Below are 19,104 nucleotides of genomic sequence, written 5' to 3'. Positions count from 1 at the left end.
AAAACATCTCTGGCCAAATAGAAATATTACTTTTTCTGATTTTGATATTCCATACAATTTTGCCATAGCCTGCCCTCAAAGTTTGCTTTTCTAATGCTGTGAGCAGGCACATCACCTTTGTAAGTAAATGTCTGACTGACCGTGAAGACTGCGGCAGCAGCATCTAAGTGTAAATGCAAGAATCTAAGGGAAAATGTCTGTAGGTATGTGTGTACGACTGTCCTTCGCATATGTCAAGAATCGTTCATCGGGTCAATCTCAATCCTTGGGGGTGTTTTGCTGAGGAACCAAGGGAGTGCAGTATCGTTAGTGGGGATGTTAGAGATTACTTGTTATCCTATTAAAATGTAATCAAATCAGTGAACGACTGAGTTGTTAAATGACAAGTGAGTTAAACATAAAAAAATGAGTACATGCCTTTTTGGTATTTAAAAGGTTATGTAATTGGCACTGACTAAAACTCTGTGTCAGAACTGGGCACTGTATGTCTAAACAATAGTTGTTTGACGTATTTCAGTAAAAAAAACAAAAATGTCAAACACATGCTGGAAGAAAAGTCTGGAGATCACAGAAGTCAGTAGGATTCATTCTCTGGAGACCATAAATGTCTCTGCAAAATTACAATTTATCTGATGGTTATTTGTTAAAATATTTCAGTCTAAACCAAACTGGTGGACCAAATGACTGAACACACTGCTAATATCGTTGAAACTGCAGAATTATCAATATGAGCATTTCCCATATTTAACAGAGATCCTTGAGAAGATCCTACTCCTCCAGCCAATCTGCTGGAGGATCTTTGTCTATGTTAATGGACAAGGATCCTTACCTGATATGTCAATAATCAAGTCAAACATCTAATTGGTCCAAAGGATTCATAGCCCCCTGTAGGTGAAATACTCCAGCAGTGAGCAAATAATGTACTTAGGAGATGCTTTGACGTATTGAATTTTAGTGGCCAGAGGTGCAGTCTGTAAGTCACCTTCTCTGGGGATCCAAAAGTTAAGGATTCAAATCCACATGTGACTAATTCCCACTTATCAACCATATGACAACCTCTCCATGACTGTAAGTTGTGTGTCTTATCAATGCTTGTTTCTTACAAGCATCCAAATACTTGCACTCTGCTTCATTGCCACTTGCAGCTATTCCTTTTATTATTATTTAACAAAAATATTCTGACCTTCTGCTTATGAGCTTCTTCCTGGCCCAGCAGCCAGTGGACGGGGTCAGAGAGGGCCTCAAGAACGTATGTGAACCTGCTTCATTTCGTCCTCAGATAGTTTTGGTGGTTTCCATGTGAAACTTTCTCTTCTCTTCAAGAAACCGATATAACTCACGATTTAAAAAAAATCACTATGATGCACTGATCACCAGCATGTTTAACTGTTAGAGATGGTTAAATTATTCCTCTGATTGACTTCAATGTAATATTTTATAAAGTCTATGTCAAACTGATTTAGTGTTCAGTGTCACCTGATGTTAGGGACATTGTGTTGTCTTGAGAGTGTAGTGGTCTAAAAACATGCACTGTAACTAAGGGACAGTGAGGTGATAGCAGGTGGATTATAATCTCCTTCTATTACTCAGGTGTGTATGATGACAGGCACTGACTTCAAGATAATGTCTTAGGTTTTAGCAAATATTTCGAAAACAGCAGAGCCAAAATTTTTCAGAATTTTAATTTTTCAAGTCATCATCATCTGATCTCACACTTTTCATTAGTTTTTATTTAGTTTACTCATTTTGTTTTCAGTTTTGTTCATTTTGTGTTAAAAAAAGGAGCTTAATTTTACTTTAATTTATTTTTATTGTTATAGGGTTGTAATTTTATTTTTTTTATTATTAGGGGCAGATTAACATTAAGATTAAGATATATAATATCTAAGAGTAATATAATATATATCTAAGATATATATTATATTAAGTATAAGGCACAGTAGACATCCCAATATATTACTGTATATTTTTGATTTTATTTTTTGGTTGATATAATATCATTTCAGTTTCAGTTTTTTTTTTCACAACTAGGTCTTGATACACTTTAACAGCCTCGGTACACAGTTACCTAAAGTGACGGTATATATGGAGCACTGGTTCAAATGTGTGACATACGTGCTGTGCGCGCTCCCGCGGCGTCCCCGCGACAGGCTCAGAACCGGGCACGCAGGTTTTTGTCACCTCACACCATCATCGAGTGGTCCTCAGGCGGCAGAGTGGAGCTTCTTCTCAGTGAGACCCGATCAGTCACGCGGCAGAGATGACATCCGTGAAGCACGTGAACCCCAGAGTCCTGGCGATCAGAGACCCGATGGGCGTCTCTGCGCGCATCCTTCACGAGACCACACAGGTGAGCGAGCCGCAGGTGACATATTTTAATCCTTCAAATTCACTCGTCACTGGGGCACGACAGAAATAATAATGATTTAAAAAATACATACAGTCCTTAACATATATTGTCTTTATTTCAATTCCAAACAATATAGATAACATGTACGAATAATATCTGCTGTCACATTTGAACGTGTAAGTGTCATTTGTTTTTTGTGATGAAGTCATAATTTATTTTAAAAAATCCACAGTAATAAAGACTTTGGTCATAAAACTTGCTTTTCTGTGAATAATTGTAATGAACCAGTGTTTTTATTTATGTTTTTTAAATTTTGAACTGATATTGTCAATTGATTTTCACATTTATTCTACTATAGGAAATACAGGTGATGAAAAAGAAACAATAGAAACATGAAGGGAAAAAAGATTGTTGCTGTCATGGTTTGGGTTTTTCATTGTCACTTCGTGTTTTATTTTGGTATGTCTTCCCTTATGTCCCAGTTGATTTTATTCCCTGTCTTTGTCTGTTTATTGGTCACTGATTATTGTCACTTTACCTTAAATGCCCTCACCTGTGCCTTGTTATCCTCCTCCTCCCTAGTGTATTTAATCCTGTGTCTTTTCCTCCTACTGGTTTGTACTTGTTTGCTTTGTCAGTATCCCAGTGTTTTCTTGTGGAATTCTGTTGCTTTGTGTTTTTCCCTGCATGGATTCGTCTGGATTATTACTTTCCCTGGACTTTGATTTTTTTTGGTTGCCTTGGATTCACCTTTGTTTGTGTTTGGTTTTACCCTGCCTTACATTCACATAAACTTTTTGCATGGTTTTATTTTTTTCTTTAAATATCATTGAACTCCTCCCATCTGTCTCCATCGTCTGCATTTGGGTCCAAACCTGTTAACTCTTCCAGAGTCTCTCCCACAGTCAATTGTTTGTGTTTTGTTTTTCTATTTGTTGTCAGGGGTGGGAAGTTATTAAGTACAAATACTTTGTTACTGGACTTAAATAAATATAGATGCCTGAAAAATCTATTAATTTTTCTGTAAAGATTTTACTTTTCTTCCCTACATTTGACCTCAAATATCTAAAATGAAAAAGAACACAACAAAAATCAATGAAAAAGATAGGACTTGACAAAAAAGGTGTAACAAGATGAAAAACAACATAAAAGATGTAACAAGACAAAAACAAATAACATGAAAGACATAACCAGGTGAAAAACATGTAAAACATAACAAGACAAAACAGAAAAAAAACAATGTAGAAAGACAAAAGAAAAGCAACAAGATGAAAAAGATGTAAGAAGACAAAAAACAATGAAAAAGAGACAAGAAATGTTGTAAAAGACAGCTACTTTAGTACAGGTACAGGTTCTGAGTACATTTCAGCACCTGTACTTTTTCACTTTTACTTGAGTGAAGAAGTTGAATCAGTTCTTATACTTTAACCAGAGGCTGTTTTTTATACAAGTATCTGTACTTCTACTTGATAATAGTATGTGTGGACTCTTGCCACCTTCCTACAGTTGGCTGCTGTGGGGCTCTTTCTAATACTCCTACCATGGAAGGATTGTGATTGAAATGACCTATGCACTGAATGGCTTTCAAATGCCTCCAGCTTATTTGTTTAAAACAAGACGAACCTTGCGAATAAATATGCTTTTGATGACTACACCCTACACATTATGTAATACCAATAGCTATCATACTAATAGACTGCGGCTAAAGATAACCGGTCCCCAGTAAAATGTTTGCATTCTCAACAGTCTTCTATCATACAGATAATGACCTCTAACTTATTTCTTTCTTATCATTGATTTGCATGAACGTTTGCTTTTTCCCCAGTGAGCACTTCTCCTTTTTCTGTATCTGATATTCTAATTAATTGTGGCAGTGTGAAAGATCGTCAGGAGTGGATCAAAAACAGTCTATATCTGTGCTGAATAGGGGAATCGGAAAGGATGAAACTGCAAGCTACAGTGACAATTTTTGGTATTTCTCTGTGACAGGAGTGTCAAACTCATTTTAGTTTATGGACCGCGTAGAACCAAATTTGATCTCATGTAGGCTGAACCACTAAAACCAGTGCATAATAACCTATAAATAACAACACAAGGGCTCAATTGTTTTCTTAAATATCTTATTTTGGCCACAGTTTATGGTCAGAGAAGACAACAGAAACTTTGAAATATTCACAACTGAGAAACTGAAATCTGAATATTTTGATATTTTGAATTTTGATATCCTGTCACTTGAAAAAAAAAGTTCCAAACACAATGTACCTCTGTGTGTTCCAGCATGTTTGGATCTGTTTTTCAGGTCTTTTGCTTTGCATTTTCTTGCATTTATGTTCATATTTCACTTATTTGATGCTTTTGTTATTATGTTACAGCAATCTAGCACATTAATTTCCTTTGGGATTAATAAAGTTCTGTCTTATCTTATCTTATCTTATCTTATCTTTCCTGTGACAAGTATTTTCATTATCAATTAATCTGCTGAATATTTTCTTGATTAATCAATTTGTCCACAGCTCAAAAATAGTCTATTCATTTAGGTATGAGAGAGGAGTAAAGAGACTGTAAAAGATTCACCTTTGGGAGGCTGAAATCTGACAATATGGACATTTTGGCCTTCAAAAGTATCTCAGAATGATAAAAACTAATTGATTAATTGACTAATTGTTGCAACTCTGAACAGCACCCCCAAATTTTCCCCCTTTTTTCAGTATGAGGAAGGAAAACAGAAAATATTCAGAGGGTTAGATGATAAGTGTGATATCAGTGCATTTGAAAAACTGGAATTGCTTGCAAATGTCATATAATTGAACCTCTCTTTTGCGAGTCTTTATTTCAGACTTTCCAAAACAGTTTAAAGATTAGATGAGCAGGGTTGAAACATACAGTCAACCCACTCTGTGTTCTTCTCAGGGAACACAGCAGCGCCTCAGGAAGGTGATTGATGTCAGTTCAGGTGATCCCCACATTGCAGGAATGGCTCCCGTCTCATTTGTTCGACAGGTAGGCGTCTTATATTTGATCTGTGCATTTGTCGACCGCAGTACGCGCATTTCTTGATCCTCTGTGATCAGTCTGACAGTTACAAACCGAGCCTGTCTGTGCCTGCCATTCCCTGTTTGTTTTCTCAGGTCTTGGCAGCGTGTATGTACCCCGATCTCCTCAAAGAAGAAAGCCTTCCTCTGGATGTCAGGCAGAGGGCACAGAGGCTGCTGGGGGCCTGTCCTGGAGGGGGAATCGGTGAGAATGTATCACATTAGTTAATCTGTACAGATTTGAAAACACTGGGCCCAGGAGAATCTGACTAGCATCTCTGAACTATCCACTGTGTCGACAGGCTCATACTCTTCACCCGTCAGCGGTTTATCAGATGTCCTGAGCAGCATTGCTGAGTTCATCACAAAGCGAGATGGTGGAGTAAATTCACACCCAGACAACATCACCATCCGTACTGGCTCTCAGTTTGCTTTGTTGGTATGATGATTTTTTTTTTTTTTTTACCATTGTTACTAGATTTATAGCTGTAAGATACAACCTGGGCCAGCACAGAGTGTCCCTGTCCTGTGTAAACAATAGAAGAAAAACATATTCTTGCCATTAGCCAGTTTCCAGCTTTACTTAAACCTTAGTTTAACTCACTGGATGCATGCTGCAGGTGTGATCCCTGCCATTGTTTCCTTGCTTCATGCTATCCACGTTTTCAACATCCCTGGGAAACAAGAACAACCTCCTGGCTGCAACCTACATGCTGAAAATGGCAAATTAGCGCCTGAGATGCTAATGGTGCAAATGTAAACAAGCTAACAGCTGTTATGTTTTCTTTTGCATTGATGTAGTCATTTTAATGCCAGAGCTCACCTCCCAATGTGCAAAAGTTCCACCAAAACACACTTCTCCCTCAACACTATTTTGTAGCAACACACTGCATCCTGCTTAGCTCCGCCCAAGACATTTGTGATTGGTTTAAAGCTTTGCAAACAAGGCAGGGCATTTTTTTCCCTCAATAGCAGATTGCATATATGTGGAGCCAGACTGTGCGAGACTAATTGACCCTACACTTTTTTCTTATTGTGACAATAACAAAAAATGGAGTTTGATGGCTCATGTTCACTGACTCTGCAAAAATGAGGTCATTGATGTCAAAAAGTGCTAAAGCACCACCTCACTGATGACGTGGGGACAGTGTAGCCACCCATGTTTAGCCGTTTTGTGGCTGTGTCGCCGGTAGTGTTAACATATGGTAAAAGTCAGTTCCAATTGTACCTTAGTCCACTTAAGCTTGCTTCAGTTGCAACAACCAGACGCAGAAGCAAAAAAAAAAAAAAAAACATCCTGTCACCGTCCTCTGGCTCTGGTGGCTCAAAAATTGCTGGACATGTCCAATGAAGCTGCTACATGGAGTGTCCATGGTTCTTAGACACGCCTTCAGAACTTCATAGCAGAGAAAACTTAATTTTATTCATATAATATTATAGAGTGATTTTTGTAATCAGTCAAATTTATCTGGCAGGTTAATAACACATGTTTCTGTGGCGTGACAAACAAAATCTTTCAATCAGTCCTTTTCAAAATTATGCAATGGATGGTGTTGGGCTCAGATCTGGGGGTGAAGAAGTCAATATTATACTTGCAGTTTATATGCTGGCTATAAAAACTCAGACTTGTTAGTTACTCATTCACATATCCACCGTCATAAGCCGCTGTTTAAAAATTGTCTTGTGTAGTGACGCTCTAAGAATAAAGAAAAGTTGAACACTCTTATCCTCAGTGCAAAAAGTACCTCAATGTGGAATAAAAGTGCAGTGCTAAATGTACTGTTCTTTATTGTGTTAAGGAGGCTTTTTCACTGATGGCCAGTGGGGACGGGGAGACTCGGACAGGTGTGTTGACCCCAGTGCCCTGCCCACACACTCTGCCCCGGCTGCTGGATCACACCGGGTTGACAGTGGTCTCCTACCAGCTGATGGAGGACCGAGGTTGGGCTCTAGACCTGGACGAGCTGCACCGAGCTCTGAAGACCGCTAGGGGGCGCTGCAAACCCAGAGCCATTTACATCTGCAACCCAGGAAACCCCACAGGTAAACTGCAGTTACGTTACATCAACTGTTGTTACATTATTTAATCTTCTCCCCACTATGATCTCTGATACTCAATATTATTTGTCCTGATAGGTCATGTGCAAGATAGGAAATCAATAGAGGAAGTGATTCATTTTGCTGCAACTGAGGGCCTCGTCCTATTGGCTGAAGAGGTGACTGCAAGCTACACAAGGAGAGAGGCATCTTAGTGTTGTTTTTAAAAAGGTTGCCAGTCAGCGCCAGCATTTTTGACAAAGTTCACTGATTTTTCAACACCCTCAGAATATTCAGTTCTATGAATATGTTAACATGAAATACATCAAAAGAAAGGACAGATCAGATAGTTTGAGACACCCATAAAAAAGCTTTGTTAGCTCTATTCATTCTTTTTCATTTTGATTTTTCATTTTCATGCACCTGAATGTTGTATGGTTGCATCAAAAAAAATCCGCTTTTCAGACAAAAATCTGTTAAGAAAGAGACTTTTAAACAGAACACTGACTTCACATTTTTATTTATTTATTTTTTTATCACTTCATATTATGTGTGTGACATCTAGAGCTGCAATGATGATGATCACTAATGATAGATTATTAAATTAATTGCTGGACATTATTTTGATAATCAGTTCATTGATTTGAGTCATTTTTGAGTTTCATCTTTGAGTCGTGACTAAAACAAGACATTGAGGACCTCATCTTAGGATTTTGGAAACACTCATTGACATTTTTCACCATTTTCTGACATTTTAAAACAAACAACTTTTATCATATATTATTTATTAATCAAGGAAATAATTTACCAGCTGGCAGTGAAAACAGCAATTGACAGAAAATGTTGTCATTGGCGGGGAAAGACTTTTGTTCTTGTCAGTTTTCAGTCTCATGCAAACTAACTTTTATTCATTTATCTTCTAGTTGTACCAGGACAGTGTGTTTGGACAGGACAAAGAGTTTCTGTCCTATAAGAGAGTCCTGTTTGAGATGGGACAGACATACTCAGAGACAGTGGAGTTGATCTCTTTCAACTCTATATCCGGCGCCCGCATGGGGGAGTGAGTATCACTGATGTTTTTACAGTTAAACTCTGTGATCTGATGACATAGACCACATGGTGTCCCTCATAGGACCTTACTTGCCGAAGTTAGGTCCTATGAGGGACTTATGTTTGAGTTGTGTCACAAATAGGGCTGGGCATCAATACTCAACACCTTTAAGGTAGGGGTGGCCAAAACGTAGTCACGAATCTTGTTTGTCACTTCAAAAGATAATTCTACAAGTCAAGTCTTGAAGTGTTTCCCTCAGAGACTCCTGGTCGTTTTATCAGCCAGGAAGAGAAGATGAAAAAGAGAACAATGAAAAACTTGTAACAAGATGAAAAGCAGCAAAAAAAGATGAGAAGAGGTAACAAGACAAAAATCGAGATTGAGCCGAAAAATATATCAGACAAAAAATGACGAAAAAGATACAACAACAAGACAACAACATTAAAGACGTAACATGATGCAAAACAAAAAACGTTACAAGATGAAAAATGACAAAAAAGATGCAACAGATGAGATGCATAACAAAACAAAAATCAACATTAAAGATGTAACAAGATAATGTAACAAGACAAAACACAACAAGAAAAGAAAAAAACAAGAGGAAAAAGATGTTAGGATTTTATAGTTATATTTAATGTCACTTAAGGTTAAGATTATGGAACAATCATGAACTTGGTTGTGTTATGAAAGCCAACATGATGTCGGACATTTTTTTTCCATGAAAATTTTTAACCAACACAATCTTTCATCATTTATAATTAACCAACCCTTGTGTCAAAGTCCTGCCTTTGTACACCTGACACGACCTCCTCCCTATACTGAATAAAATAAACAGCGTGTACTCGATGGCTGTAAAAAGAATAAAGTGTGCCAAACACTCCACTCTGACTTTTATTAAGCGGAGGACGTGTCCGAACCGTCTCTTTTCTCTCAGCTGTCCGTAGTCTAATTGTTCTCTGGTCTTGTGTTTAGGTGTGGTCTGAGGGGAGGTTATGTGGAGGTCATTAACTTTGATCCAGCGGTGAATATGTATTTAAAGAAAATGCAGGCCACCAGCTCCTCTCCAATAATATCACAGCTCGTTCTGGAGATGATGGTCAATCCGCCCTCACCTGGAGACCCTTCCTATGAAAAATACACACAGGTAATACTACAGAACTACAGAGAATTTCAGAGTTGGATGATATGTTACTGTCAGCATAACCCGCGTTTGTCCATTTTTCTCCATCGTAGGAGATTCTCCACACTCACACAACTCTGTCCCAGAATGCTCAGCGTGCCTGTGAGTTCCTGAATGATCTGCCAGGGATGACGTGCCAGCCGGCGATGGCGGGAGTCTTTCTTTATCCCCGTCTGAAGCTGCCGCCTCAGATGATAGAGCAGGCCAAGGTCAGAAAACTGTGCAGAAACCATCTCCACTGGTGCTTAAAGGGACACTTCATCCCCAAATCAAAAACACTTATTATTCCTCTTAATAACTGAGTTTTCTATCATAAAGGAGTTGTGTAGAAGTTTTTTCCAGTTATTTTCAGTAAAAATATATTTCTAGAGATTTATAAAAATTAGTTTGCATTTAAAAAAAAATCTTGGTGCACCAGTGTGTGTTGCTTGTGCCTGTGTCTAGGTTGTAAGTGGACAACATTGTGATGATATTTATTTCTTGAATAAAAGATTTTGATTATACAGCTAATTCAGTAATCTTGCATTTAATGCAACAAACCATTAAACATTTCTGACATGTTTATATTATAGTATGACTTTTCATGTGTCTGACAGAGTTGACAAAATGCTATTTAATAAAGAATTAAATCACAAGGCGGTTGGCCCATTACAAGGTTGAATTGCAGAGTTTGACCTCGTAAGATGTATTTTTACCGGCATAATTGAAGAGTAAAAATCAAAACCCCCCTCAAAATATGTTTTTGTCCCAGTTCTCAAGAATGAGTGAGTTGAGTATTTTTGATTTTGAAGTGAACTGTCCCTTTAAGTCCTCAGGTTTTTACTATAGTTTATGGCTGCAGTACTTTGAACTGAATATTTTATGATGCTATGATGGATTTTTTTCCACATCAACAGTGCTCATAAACCAAAAGTAAAAAGCAAATATCTTCACTTGTGGCCAGTTGAGAAACACAAAACATAAATGATTTGTCCATAAGTCAAAATATTCAGTCATTACTGTGAATATACGTCTGTAAGGTAAAATATTTAATCTTTTTTTCATCTGAATATTAAATATTTAACTCCGTAGTCAAAAATATTGGGGTTTTCCTTCATTCTGTATTTCTGAACTCACTAGTGAAAAGACAAATAATTAAATATTAATTGCTATAAAAAAAAAATCATATTACACCTTGAAAAGCTGTAATTTTAGAAGTAATTTGATAACTGGCCGATGCAGAATCAACTGTTGGTAAGTTCTGAAGATCATTCTTACAGCTTTTACGTTTTTATTTTCAGATGTTGGGAGTGGAGGCAGACGTGCTTTACTGTCAGAGGTTACTGGAGGACGAAGGTGTGTGTTTGGGAGCGGGCTTCGAGAACGGACAAGAGGACCAGAACTACCACATCAGGTAAGAAAAACAGACAAATGTGTTTTGTTCCGTCAGTGAGGACAATTTTACCCTGCAGCACCATTTGTCTCATACTTGATACATGAGTTTCTGAGACGTCTACGACATTAATATGATCGATACTTTCCTAAAACACTTATATGCAATTTGAGACGTCTTCCTCCCCTCCCCCTGTGAGTGCAAAATCCAACATGGCTGCCTTCATGCAGTACCTTGCAAGTTTTTGGCACTCTATTTTGTTGTAAAAATCATGTTGTAAAATGTGTATCAAATATGATAAAGCAGGTATGGAGGATAGTTTATTATTATTCTGTTGCTTTTTATGATACAGTGTTAAATAGACTAATTAAAGACTGAAATGTAATCTTAAAATAAATCTAGAGTTGAAATTGAGATATTTATGTGCTTTTTTAAACATGCAACCTGCTCTCATTATATTCACTGTCTTGTCTTTTCAATTGATGTTCTCTAACAAAATTCCTTTGCTATTTTGATACATTGATCAAGCTGTTTTTGTCAAACACAGGGTGAAATAAAACGATTCCTGTTTGGAAAAAAAAAAAAGAACCAAACAAAATAAAATTTGGCAAATCTTCCAAGAGAAATGAACAATAGTTGTTTTTGCTTCTAAATAAATAAATAATCATAAATGCCCACAAAGATCCAATAAACTCTTAAAACATGAGGATATTTTTTCAAACATGAGAACAGTTTTGGAAAGTGAGAATATGTTGGAAACAGTTTTGGGGAATTCATGAGAACATTTTGGGAGAAGTAGGAAATTTGAGTGAGGGGATTTTTGGTACAAAGCACACTTTTAGAAAGTGAGGATATATTCCCTTAAAGTGGAGCTGTGTCCCTAGTATGGACAAAATATCCTTAAAAAATAAATTATTTTCACTTGTACATATTATGTGTATGTTAATGCAGTGCTCCGCGTGTTTTCTTTTCCCTCACAGGCTGTGTGTTTTGGCTCCTCCTGCCACCCTGGAGGAGATCTTGGCACGCCTTCGCTCTTTCCACCTGCGCCTGCGGGACAGATTTCCCTGAGAGAAATGTCAAGGACACAGACTTTTGGGAAAAATAGCAAACCAGGATTTACATGCTTGTCTATGAAATCTCATTATAATATTGCCTCAGCAGTGTTCTCCTCAGCAGGAAGTGATCCCTCAGGGGACGGACCACTGCCTGCTGAGGAGAACACTACTCTGCACCAAATTCCTGCATGTGTGACCGCGCCCTTACTTATCTAAAAATAATAGTTTAGTATCTTAGTAATTATTTTGAGAATGTTTCTCATAATAATGACTTACATAATCAGTCTGACATTGACAGAACCAGTGCGAAAGGTCAAACAACCTCCACATCCTGGGAGAAAAACACACTGAAATATTAGCATGTTTTTAAGTTTGAAAAGATTCCCAGTGAGTAGTTCAGACAAATATATGTTAGACTTACACCCGTGGGTTAATCTTACAATGTTCTTTTGTGGGCAGAGTTTAGGTGGAGGCAAAACGACAGTGTTAACAAGGCAGTTAAAGCTCGTCTCAGGTCTCTAAAAGAAAGAAACTTGAATTCAAAGGGTGATCTACTGTTTTCTCTGTTTAATAAGGAAAATATGTGTGGGAATATTTACTTTCTTGACATTTTGTGAGTTAATTTAGTTTATATTGTTGCGACTTTTGCATATATCTCCCATGAAAAAACCAACATCAACAATGTGGTAGCCCATCTCTCAATATTATCTGCCACTGACTGTAGCTCTCAACTCACTGATTCATGTTAAAAACAAACAAAAAAATAAAATACCACACAAATGTTTATTTTAATATAAAAAACAAAAGACAGCTGCTCACCTTCAACAAACAGGACAAAACAGTGCATTTGTTGGGGACTATTTTCAATGGCGGATGAATCCACATTCGGCACTCTGCTGGTAAGAACAACTTGGAAAGTTGGCAAAAACTTTCGTACACAAGTTATTGAGTTGTTTGTCTGTTGGTGTCACATATGCAGAAACAAATTCACGTGGTGCATCTGTCCATTCTTTTGCTCATGTTATTTGTGAAAGGTTGTAACTGTTACTTGCTATCTATGTAGAGTGATGACATTTCTTAAAAAAGGCGAGGACATCCTGAAAGTTTTGGAAAAGTCACTCAGACTTTGTTTAAATTGTAAAATGTGGCACATTACTTCAGATGATTTTAATTAAGTCAACTAAAAAACAACAAGATGTATTTAATTTTTTTTTTTTTTTAATTCTGTATTAAATTATCAGGATGTGTTACTGTATTAGTTATTTTTACCCCCCCCCCTTGCAGTATACTTATGCATAAATGAGCCCCAAAAGTCTTTTGAAATCAAATATCTTTGTACACATGTGCTGTTTGTTTTGGCTCTGCAGGGGTTATGTAAGGACAGGTGCAACAGATGCAGCAGGTAACGTAGATTCCCAGGTCAAAAACTGGTCTGTGTTAGTATTTGTGTTCTATTTCAAGAGTATAAAAACCCTATGACACACTCTGACTTTCCACTCTGAGGAATCATGATGAAAGTGGGCCTTGTGCTGCTGTTTGCTGCCTACGGTGAGTCTCATACCTGACTTAAAAAGGGACATCTCAACCATCTCTAGCAGGGTTTGATATAAAGGAGGCAATTATCTACTTTTCTTATTACCAACAAATCCCATGAAAAGACCCACATCAACAATGTGGTACCCTGATGAGTAATATTATCTGCCACAGTGGCTCTCAACTCCAAGTACATTAGTTCCTATTAAAGACATAAATTCTACAAAAAAACAACAGAAAACCTGCTGATGTACCTAATAAATATTTCAATAGAAAAAAGAAAAGGTTCAGTAATTTGCTACTATTTTCAGTGGCGGATGAATCTACATTTGGTGCTCAACTGAGTATTCATGGCAGTAGGATGGTGTGTGTGGGTTTAATTCAAAATAAACTACAGTGTGTGTGTTCATGATAATGAAGAAGGATGTGCAACAGTGTGGAGCTGATTATCATGAACCAACATATTTATATTTATAAACTCAAAGGCTCTCAAATTTAGAGATTTGATTTAGAGATTTTCATTTTGAGTCATTGTGAACAAAAAGGAATTTGTATGTTTACAAGAACAAAAAAAGTCAGAAAGCAAAAAAATAGAACAAATGCAAAAAAAAGATAAAAGCTAAAGAAAATGATAATCGTGTAATACACTGAACAGATTTAAAAAATATTCAGAAATAAGATGATTAACAAAAACAGAGTTATGACCATTAGTATTTGTAGAAATTTTTGTTTGGGACATTTGGATATGTATAAAATACATATATTTTTATATAAAATATTTCTAAAATACAGTGTATTTTATCTTTCAAACACTGCTTTTATTTCCTCAGGCCTCGACAATAACAGCAGCCTCTTTCTTGCCTCAACTAAAAATCTGTTAATTGGCTACAGATTTTAAAGAACGCAGCTGCCAGGCTTTTAACAAGAAGTAAGAGAAGTGACCACATTACACCAGTTTTTGCCTCTGTGTACTTAAACTCAGTATGATTTAGATTTGATTTCTGACAGAAGGTAATTGGGTGTTGAGAAAAATAAAAATTTTCAAACAATTATCAACACCAGATAGCTGAGACTTTAGCCTACATCTTTTTGGTCAGTATTTGTTTTGTATTACTTTTATTTATTTATTTATTTATTTATTTATTTATATATATGTGCCTTTGAGTTGTAAATTGAGATTAACTAAAAAAAAAACACCTAAACTAATACTATGCCACAGGTAGAAGACTTACCAGGCTTTGATACAAACACACAAACTTCATTTGTAGGTCCCTTTGGTCTTTTTATAAGATTTTTTTGCAAAATCTGCTGCAAATGGTTTAGTTTTTCCCCTTAATGTTGTTACTGAGAAACCCATGGAGTTCTGAGGTCAAAACAATAGGATTGCAGTAAGTATTACAGCTTCCAGTGTCAGAGCTGAGCTGAAACATCTGTTGTAACGCCTGTTTCTTTCTGCGACCCAGCGTACGGGTGTGGCACACCCACCTATCCGCCTGCTGTGAGCCGTGTGGTGAACGGGGAAGATGCTCGACCCTACAGCTGGCCCTGGCAGGTGAGTTGACAGATGAGGTAATAAAGATTTTAAACCTATAAGCAATTTCTCACTTCAAGTTCCAGGAAATGTTTTATACCACAGTGTCATTATAGATACATATACATCTCTAATATTAAAAAATCTGGTTAAACAGCTGGTTTTATTATAACATCACTTGACTTTAGTAACTTCTTCCAAGAGAGACCAGGATTATGTCTGTTACAACTTTATATATTAAACAAGATGGTTAGGACTTTCCTATAAATGATGTCTGGCTCTAAAGCATGTGTGTGTGTTCCACAGATCTCTCTGCAGTACCTCAGTGGTTCCACGTACCGTCACACCTGTGGAGGAACTCTGCTCGCTCCCAACTGGGTCATGACCGCTGGACACTGCATCGGGTGGGTCACACTTTTACTCTCATGCTCTGCTTCTTTTATCTTACGATGCCCTGTGAAGGTTTTATCTGAAGTGTGTGTGTGTCTGTATACGTATGTGTGTGTCAGACCTCGTACTTACCGTGTGGTGCTGGGCGAGTACGACCTCACCACATTGGAGGGCCATGAGCAGGTCAGAAGTGTGGAGAAGATCGTGGTTCACCCCGGCTGGGACGATAACTGCCTGTCCTGTGGGTAAGAGTCTTTAACTTCTTCATGTATGTGTGTGTAAAACTGAAAAAATAGCTGTACAGGAAACAGGACAAACTTAAAGATATGTTAATTGAGGTTTTCTCCACACACACACAGATGACACACACACAGATCTGTTTAAACACGATTTTCTTGTTGCTCAGTAACGACATTGCGATGATCAAACTGTCCTCGCCTGCTGTGCTGAACGACAAGGTGCAGCCGTCCTGCGTGCCTGAGAGCGGAGAGATCGCCCCTCACAATGACCCCTGCTACATCACTGGCTGGGGAAGACTCTACAGTAAGTGTTTGTCATGTGACAACACACCCATTCTGATCTATAATCCAACTTAAACTGTATACTGTACTATGTGATGTGAATTAAATCAAACATGATGGGAAATGCAGCTGATCCATGTAGGAATAAATGTGGCATTTTACCAGAAATTTGTTCCTCATTTCATTTGAAATTTCCAGATTTGGGTTCATATTTAAGACCATGTTAACACAGTATGGAGTTCAAGCAACATCACAATTATATGAAAACTGTGGTAGAGCAGGAATGAAGTGTGAAATATGTCATGATACAGAAGTTTAATACTCTCAAAATGCAGTGACTTTAGTTTTCCTGTCCGTCTTGCAGGTGGTGGTCCCATTGCCTCTAAGCTCCAGCAGGCTCTCCTCCCTGTGGTCGGCCACAGCGTCTGCACCAGCAGCGGCTGGTGGGGCAGCTACGTGAAACTCACAATGATCTGTGCCGGTGGTGACATCCGCTCTGGCTGCCATGTACGCGCCGATCTCCCTCGTCTGGTCATCATACAACAACTCAGTACTGTGTCAGTCTCTTGTCTTCACTTGTCCTCTGTCTGTCTCTGCAGGGAGATTCAGGAGGCCCACTGAACTGCAGGGGTGTCGACGGCAGGTGGTACGTGCAGGGAGTGACAAGCTTCGTCTCCGCCCAGGGCTGCAACACCCTCAAGAAGCCCACGGTGTTCACTCGCACCTCCTCATTCACCAAGTGGATCGCTGACGTGAGTTCCCTTCAAGGAAAAGACAGAGCTGCACATGACAAATTTAAAAAAAAAACCCTGCTGCTAGTTCACCCTAAAATGAAAATTCAGTCATTATCTACTCATCCTCATGCCACCTGGAAGTCAGGTTTATTTCATCAGTCCACAAACCACTGCATACAAACATAATGAACTTAAAAATATCAGGATGTAGGTTAAATCTTAATCTCTGATTGACTGTTGCTGCTCTGATACATGTAGTCACTGATGTTGTCTTAAATGTTTTTCTTACCCTGTAACTTGCGACTTGTCTGTAGCTGAAAGTCCATATTTGATTTGTTTGTTTCGGCTCGACTACAACGTTGGCTGTTGCTCTTTTGAAATGAATTGGTGCGAACTGTTTCTATTATATCATCAGGTGGGAGGCAGAATAAAGCCTCAGAATAAAGAAAGCAGCAAATATCGGCCTTTATCCAATTGATCTTAGTGTATCTAATATCATGGCTTTGATCCTGTATGTGACACAAAAAGCATACAAATGGTGGAATCGCAGTGATTTTGTAATATTAAAACATTTACCATACTGTGTTTCAGAATGACAGAGCAGTCGCCTCATGTGACCTGTAAAGATTATCTGTTTATTTGCTAATGTGTCTTATCAGTTTTTCTTCCTTTTTTGTTTATCTTGCAGACCATGCTGCAGTACTGAAGACCTGCTGGAGCATTTTAATGCCAATAAAACCACTTAATCAACTACAGAATGTCTTAGTTGTCTTCAGTTTCATTTTTATTTTGAAGCTTAGAAATCCAAGCTGTAACTTAACTGCATATTAATTCTCAGTAGGGTACGTAGTGTGTTCACACCAAAAAAAAAAGTGCCAAAAATTATGGCTTCAGACTAATAAAAGCATGTTTCTTTTTAATTTGCTGTTGAAGGACATGATTCTGCCAAAATGCAATGAACATAATGAAAATGGAGGAGCTGCTCACAGCACAAAAAAACAGAAAACAAACAAAAAAAAAGCCTTTATTTAAAAAAAGGGGAGGGGGTGTATAAACTGGGGTTTAAACAAAATAAAACCTGCAGGTGTTATCTGGTGAGTAGAACTAAGAATAGAAGTAAGTTCTGAACTGACACAGGTCACCAAGTTGAAAGGTGATTTTTTAAATATTCACTCAGACTAGGAGACAGAAAGCTCAAATCAACCTCAATCAGAGACAAAAACACATCAAAAGAGTCTCAGAGCAGAGTTAAAATGAAGTCTGCAGTACTGAAGAAGGATGAGAAAGTTCTGGGTGTAGAATTCCACACCTGTCTTAAGCCCTAAGGAAGGGGTGTCGTCACACCCTGATTGGCCAAGAGAGGAATGCACCAAGCTGCTCTTAATTATTATTTAGGAGCCAGTACTCACATCATACACAACAGGTGATCTCAATAACCCCCAACTAACTTGAGCAATGTCTAACCTTAAAGCTGTCTTTTCCCATGAAGTATGCTGATTTATTGTATACAAATACCAGTTAAGCATTGCACTCTCATCACATGATCAACCTCACAATGCATATTTTAAAAATATGGATTAAAATCAATGCATCAGAGCCAAAGATATCAAACTTTTTCCTTTGCAGTTTGGTGATGATGATGCATGATGCATGATTTAAACTAGAATAGTAGCAGAAGAACGAGGATGAAGAAAGTATAATTTAATGACCCTTTTGGGGAAATTGTGTTCAGTATGCCTTCTTCTTCTTCTCAGATCTTTTACTTCAGTAACAGGTTTAGCATCTAAATATATTCAATGACCAAAAGTTAAAGTAGTCTACTCTATTGGTTGATTTATATTTTTATTAATAATTTGAATCTGCAAAGTTACTAATGTTGTCAAATAAATGTAGTGGAGTAAAAAACACAACACCTTCAAAAATAGCTTTCACAAAGGAGTAGAAGAATAAAGAAGAAGATTCAACAAACTGAAACACTCAGATATCTCAAAATTGTACTTAAGTACAGTTCTTGAACAAATGTAATTAGTTACATTCCACCACTGCAGTAGAACTCCAACACCTGTAAACAGACTTTGATGTATAAAATGGGTGGAACTTGATTCAGTTGGGAGAGCGCATGCCTCCCATCCCCATAGCGCATCCCTTCTAACTTTGAAGGTAGTGTACTGTCAGTGGGTGACCACAAGGTGTCAGTGTTTGCTTTTTCAGCATGGGAGCAGCTGCAACTGAAGGGGGCTGGTTAGGTTTGCTGATGAGAGAAGAGAAGGAGGCAGTAGTCATGTATACTGTATATACAGTATGTTTCTCTAACA

At 37.7% G+C, this 19,104-nt stretch overlaps 2 protein-coding genes across 2 annotated transcripts; both read left to right on the top strand.

The window, feature by feature from the left end:
- The first annotated feature begins 2,002 nt into the window (after positions 1 to 2,002).
- On the top strand, positions 2,003 to 12,644 carry LOC146324247 (alanine aminotransferase 2-like). The gene is made up of 11 exons (XM_084723553.1): positions 2,003 to 2,350; positions 5,261 to 5,350; positions 5,479 to 5,587; positions 5,685 to 5,821; positions 7,182 to 7,425; positions 7,519 to 7,598; positions 8,343 to 8,479; positions 9,443 to 9,614; positions 9,704 to 9,859; positions 10,931 to 11,043; positions 12,003 to 12,644. The coding sequence occupies exons 1-11, from the start codon at positions 2,261 to 2,263 to the stop codon at positions 12,091 to 12,093; spliced, it is 1,419 nt and encodes a 472-aa protein (XP_084579679.1). The 5' UTR covers positions 2,003 to 2,260; the 3' UTR covers positions 12,094 to 12,644.
- A 913-nt stretch (positions 12,645 to 13,557) lies between these two features.
- On the top strand, positions 13,558 to 17,547 carry LOC146324246 (proproteinase E-like). The gene is made up of 8 exons (XM_084723552.1): positions 13,558 to 13,628; positions 15,077 to 15,165; positions 15,451 to 15,548; positions 15,654 to 15,779; positions 15,941 to 16,077; positions 16,420 to 16,562; positions 16,655 to 16,807; positions 17,478 to 17,547. Exons 1-8 carry the CDS (start codon positions 13,589 to 13,591, stop codon positions 17,493 to 17,495), a joined length of 804 nt encoding a protein of 267 aa, XP_084579678.1. The 5' UTR covers positions 13,558 to 13,588; the 3' UTR covers positions 17,496 to 17,547.
- Positions 17,548 to 19,104: the final 1,557 nt, after the last annotated feature.

The sequence above is a fragment of the Lutjanus erythropterus genome, chromosome 7, assembly GCF_056507025.1.
Source record: "Lutjanus erythropterus isolate fLutEry1 chromosome 7, fLutEry1.hap2, whole genome shotgun sequence".
Lineage (NCBI taxonomy): Eukaryota > Metazoa > Chordata > Actinopteri > Lutjaniformes > Lutjanidae > Lutjanus > Lutjanus erythropterus.
Note: the sequence above shows the minus strand (reverse complement) of the source record. Positions and strands in the feature narration are given on the sequence as shown.